The sequence below is a fragment of the Ranitomeya imitator genome, chromosome 1 (genome assembly GCF_032444005.1).
Source record: "Ranitomeya imitator isolate aRanImi1 chromosome 1, aRanImi1.pri, whole genome shotgun sequence".
NCBI lineage: Eukaryota > Metazoa > Chordata > Amphibia > Anura > Dendrobatidae > Ranitomeya > Ranitomeya imitator.
In genome coordinates, this window is record NC_091282.1 from 448,765,896 (window position 1) to 448,771,895 (window position 6,000).

Consider the following 6,000-nt stretch of genomic DNA (forward strand, 5'->3'; position numbering starts at 1 on the left):
CTTTTAGGGGTATGCATCTGTCAACATACCAGAGCTCCCTAGCTTTAGACATAAAAAGATCCAATGCCCCCACTTAATATTATAATTTTATTTGAGACTACAGGTGTTTTGCTTGGATTTCTTTATTTGTAGGAGATGAATGTAGCATTGGTTCTGCAACTGACCTCACTGAAACAAGTTCCATGGTGGATGGGGACTGGACAATGGTGGACGAGAACTTCTCCACCTTGAGTCTGACGCAGTCGGAACTAGAACACATTTCAATGGAGCTGGCCAACAAGGGACCCCACCAATCCCAAGTCCAATTGCGGTATGTGGTAGTTATGTAATGACAATTGGCGTTAGGTTCTGTTACATAGATGACCATAGAAGCACGAGAAATACCATTGGGTTATTTTACCAATTTGTTTTGTATACTAGTATTTCATATGGTTGTTTGGTTATTTCTTCTACCTACAGTTACCTGTTGCATGTCTTCATGGAGGCTGGCTGCCTGGAGTGGTGTGTGATCATTGGTCTTATACTTCGAGATTCTTCAGTTATTAACCAAGTATTGAACTTTTTGCAATGTCCTGAAGTTGCCGAGGAGATGTTGCAGGGCATTCAGAATGGAATACAGGCTGTGGATACCTGGGCCCTTAATGACTGGTGAGGGTGAACATTCTGTAATAAATGGACCACTTGGTTGGTTTAGTTACTGTAGCAGCTATAAACATTGCTTTACCAACCTCTACATGTTCTTCAAGAGGCTACAAGTTCATTTCAGCTGCAAAACTGGTACACTGTAACACCATGCCTCAGTGTACAATATGCCTCATAACAGTGAACAGCTATAGATTCATCAGGTACATAGTTAGACTCCCTCAGTTGCTAAATTTTAACCCATAACTAGGTGTGGGTGTTATTGCCACTCCACAACTTACATGGCACAATCAGAGACACATGAGTTGTTTTTTTAGCAAAAGTGTAAATGCACTTAGAAGATGTAAAATCACACATCATGACATATCAACAATAAACAAGGATGACACCGAACCAGAATTCCCAAGTGACAGATAGTAAGCCTCAAGCTGTAATTCCAGTATATCAGTATATTTCGGTTCATGTAAGGGCATAGCTATCCAGTTTATATAAATCCCAGCACAGGTAAGTGAGTTGTAAAACCGCATACACAGTACTTGTCACAATGACCAAATAAATAAAACCTAAACCCAAAACCATATAAAGTGTCAAATTCCTATAGCAGATATTACACCCTTACCCATAGTGGACAGAGATGGTGGTCACAGGGGTATAATGTGATGTTCACTATGTCACTTGGGAATTCTGGTTCTGTGTCATCCTTGTTTGTTGTTTATATGTCATTAGATGTGATTTTTGCATCTTCTATGTAATAAAGTGTATATATTTTTTTGCCAAACAATACTCCTGTCTCTCTGATTGCGCTATGCCTGAGAACAGACCTGGGCAAAATACAGCTATGGGACACATTCGCCCCTTGACTGTTCCTGTCTGGCCCATGGTCCGCAGAGCTGTGGAGTCAGTAAGCCAAACTTCCAACTCCTCAATTTATATATATATCCAGACTCCAACCCCACAGCCCTGCCTCACTACCGAGCGTGTGCAAAAAGTGCAGCACAGATTCATCTCAACTAGAAGCCCAGATCCTTAGATCAGGAACAAACAGACATTTATAGGACATATCATAACTTTCCCAAATTCTTATGGAAATATTTACAGCACATCCTTCTCTGTACTACTGTACCCAATTTATTATATTTTGTCAGTCCATTTTATACCGCCTCCAACTCCACCAAAATGAACACAGACCCCAATTATACAGCCCTGGTGGACTGGGACATCTAAAGAGTTGGATACAGTGGTGTGCGGCACTACGGGTCCGCCCCTGCCCGGTGTGTCAATATAACCGGTATCTGCATCCCTGGGGTCAGTCAGTGCTGCAGACAAAATGTGACGACATGCTGTTTAATGGGAATGTGGGGACTTCATAGTTGTTTGGGGCCATCATACTGGGAGGGAAAGGGGTTGATGGCTCCTACTGTGTGTGAGGGTCAGTTTGGCCATCCTAATGCGTTGGAAGGGTCTAAGGGGACCATTTTACTGTGTGCGGGGGCAATATACTGCATGAGAAAGTTGTGGGGGATATCCTACTGTGTGGAGTGGTCGGAGGCATGATAGTGTGTGTGTGGGGCCATCATATGGTGGGGGGCTGTGTGGTCTATCATATTGTGTGGGGCAGGGGTGCTGTTCTGGCATCATACTGAGAGTGGATCTTCACACTATTTTTAGGTTGATTGGGGGCATCATACTGTGCGAAAAGAGCTGTGGGATCCATCACGCTGTGTCGGGGTGACTGGAGGCATCATACGGAGTGTGGGAGGAGCTGCGGGGGGGGGGGGGGCATTTTGTGTGTGAGAAAGATGTGAGAACATTATAATGTATGGAGATTACTGGGAGCATTATATTGTGTGCTGGGGCATTATACATTGTGGGAGGAGATCATGGTACATCTATACTTAAAGCTGAATAACAGTATGATTTATAAACTTTACAAAAAACAGTAAATTACTGTATATCGTTTTGACTATTTGGCAAGAATACAATAAGCCTTAACATGCATTAGTAGTAGCAGCTAGTTATCATGCTTACATAGTTATATAGGTTGAATAAAGACCTAGGTCCATCAAGTTCAATATCTCTCCACCAACTGTGCATTTTGTCACTAATCAGCTATAACCCGCAATGTTATGTGTATCAAGGAAATCCTCCAGCCCTTTTTTAAAAGCTGTTATAGTGTCTACCATACTTATTTTGACTCAATATTAAGTGACAAAATAATAATAATGAGCAGCGTTAAGTTTGACGTGTTGTGCGGCCCGCCACGACAATCTGTGTTTCTCATGTAATTGCCCAGCCCTGCCTTAGAGTGCCATGCATCGTTATATCCTGGCGATCTTGTGGTCCATCTGCTGCCATTGACCGCTGCCCTCCTGCTGTTATGAGTGGGATTTGGTCTTGGCTGTTAAGGAAAAAGGCATGTATGGTGTATGAACAAAGAATAGGATGTTCTCTGATTCTTGGAGCAGATCTATCAATCAGAACTGTAATTTCATGTGAATCCAATGTTTGTCCAGTTATAATGTCTATTTCAGGGCGTAAGAATAGCTTAACAAATACTGGAACATGTACTTCCTCTCATCCAGACTGTACTTGAATTCTCTTATTTTTTGCCTATCGATGGGTTTATTTAACCTCCTATTAACCACTGTGTGTTATTCTGCAGCCCTGGATACAAGCCATTCCTAAACCTAGTAAAACCTCAACTTCAGAAGCTAAGCGAACTGACAGTGGAGCAAGTGCAGCCTGAAATTTTTCAGCCTACAGTCATCTCAAAGGTCACGGAGCAATCCAGCCCCAGGGCGGAGGACAGCCGCAGCTCCACCAGCCACAGTGCCAGCCCTCAAAGTGACCCAGGCAGCTGTAACGTCAGCAGGCATGAGGAGAATGTGTCGAAACAAGAGCAAGACGAGGCTCTTCAAGAAGGAAGTTATGACTGCGTGATCTCTTAATGCCGAGCGAGCTTCCCGGTCCCCAATCCCAACAGTATTATAGACTGAATTATCCACATGTGGCTGGTTTTTATGGGTGTGAAACGACAACCTATTCTCAGTGGTTTCTACGAAACCATAACTCAGCAAATTGGAAGCCTTATGTTTGTCTTGTTTGTATATCTATTTTTTTTTTTTTTCTTAAATACATTTTTATTCTTATTAATAAGAACTCCAAGTCAGTGCACATGTGGAATCAATTGCTCCTATGTCTTGGATACAAAGCTGTGCAGAGCTGTATGGAGAAGAGAGATCTACACCAAATGTGTAAGAAGCCCCATCAAGAGGCCCCCACTATGGAATCTGGAGTAAAAGCCCATCCTTATGGACGTGTAGTCTGGATTTGAATCATGTATTATGTGGTTCTAGCCGCTGTTTCGCCGTTGAAGCTGTGAGAGTATCCTCTTCAACCACTTATTTATTTCATCTTCTCCTAACCCGAACATTGCAAGAATCTTCTAAATGTTTGGGTCTCCTCCGTTTTTGGGAGGAGTATGACGTACGATGAATGCCTAATCTGACTTGTCATTCTCGGAGCAGACATTGCTGAACATGTGGGTGCTATGCTCTTTCTTTCATACACCTGGAGAGTTTGGCATTACAATGTAAATATTGTGTATTTTTTGTGAATACTTCTCTCCGAGCATTGTAAAGATTGCAGTTTCTTGTTCTGAATTTGTAAGATAAAGTTACAGGTCCGTCAGCACCAGCCTGCCACAAGCTGGAAAGCCATTTTTTTTGCACTTTGCAATGGACAGGACGCTTGGTAATATCAGTTCATTTACTACACTGTGCTTCTACAGACTCGTCATTTTAACTACTGTGACCCCGGAGCAAAAAATCCTTCTGTTGTGTAGCTTTTTAAATAAGGTACAATAAGGTTTTTATTTATTACCTTTGTACAATAATTCACTTGAACATTAGATTTTTGTAAATAATGTCAGCAAATTATGTTCCATATTATCTGCAACATTAATTTCAGATGGATTTTTGACCATTTTATTATGAGTTGCTCCATCTTTTTATCTTCTATAAATCGTGTTGTTTTTTTTTGGATGGAGAACAAGTACATACATGAACACTTTGTGAAACCCCATCTCTCATTGTTGACTTCCCCGGATCCGAAAGCAAAGTCTGATATCCTTGCGTAACAGTATTAAGATATAGAAATCAAGTCAGGAACGAAGAGAAGAAAAAGCATATGTATTATTTTATACAAGACATACATGTTTATTTTTATAATAGATCTATTTGATTATTATGCGGACCAAAGTGTTTCTAGTAACACATCTGAATGTGCTGAAAGTTGAAGGGTGATTGTAGCAGCACAGTTTCATGATAATGGCGGTGCAAGTGCTCGTAGTCACATGCTTGACTCTGATGTGACATGACGAGTGTCAGGACACTTAAGGCCCACTAAGTTTTCTTAATTGTGATTTGTCACCACTCCTGACATGTCTTTTTAAAGGGGTTTTCTACCCTTTATTAAAAGTTACCAATGATAAGAATCAAAGAAGCCATACTTACCCTGTATTCCAACCTCCTTTCCAGCCGGGGGCGGGGTGAGTCGGCGCTGGTGGGAGGAGTCGGCCTTGGCGCCGCTGATAGCGGCAGCGGGCCACTCCTGGAACTGGCCCTTCTAGCATTTGCCAGAACTGCCCGATGGCCAGTCCGGCCCTGTTTCCAGCTCTGCCGCTATGATGTTCTCCGCCAGACTGGAAGGAATGATGTCGCCTCCACCAGTCATTTAACTCTGTATCCAATTAGTGACTTAGTGATCAGGTCACTGGTAGTTGTGACGTAGAGACCATCAGAGCACTAGGCAGTGGGCGGTTTCTGGGGGTAAGTATGGCTTCTTTTATGAGGATTGCTTTAAGTAAACACTTCAATTTTCTTTTAATAATTCTATGATGTGCCATTCTTCTGTTAATCTTTTTATAATAAGTTGATAATTGTAGGGGAAATACTAGTTTGAGAAGGTGAATGGTACCAGTGGCTGTCCATCCTTTGCACAGATTGGAACGGACGAGACTTATGTGTGCAGACATTCCCCCTATTGGTAACGCCCAGGAGCGGCACAATGTAGAGCTTGAAATAAATAATGCCACGGAATTGGAGTAGCATGAACGATACAGCTACTTCCTAAAATAGAGAGCAGGTGATTTTTTTTTTTTTTTTTTTTAAACTATAGTCTACCTAAGATGTCAAGAATGCTCAAAATAACTGTATCTTGTTTGAAAAATGATTGGGTCAACTACAGTGCTAATAATTGGAGGTCATCATTTGTATAGGCAAATTTAGGAGAAGGACACTGTAATATTCAATATGGTGGATATGGAAAGTTTTCTTCGCTCTTGTTAGTATTCACAGT

The 6,000-nt window shown here is 41.7% G+C and overlaps 1 protein-coding gene across 2 annotated transcripts in view; it reads left to right on the top strand.

Annotated features, from left to right (window-relative positions):
• Positions 1–4,717, top strand: part of RIC1 (RIC1 homolog, RAB6A GEF complex partner 1) — a 225,152-nt gene extending 220,435 nt beyond the window's left edge. For both annotated transcript variants that reach the window (XM_069764353.1, XM_069764361.1), the window contains exons 24-26: positions 133–310; positions 460–648; positions 3,305–4,717. In XM_069764353.1, coding sequence (XP_069620454.1) covers positions 133–310; positions 460–648; positions 3,305–3,590 — 653 coding nt within the window. In that variant the 3' untranslated portion in view covers positions 3,591–4,717. The remainder of the gene's footprint in view (positions 1–132; positions 311–459; positions 649–3,304) is intronic.
• Positions 4,718–6,000: the final 1,283 nt, after the last annotated feature.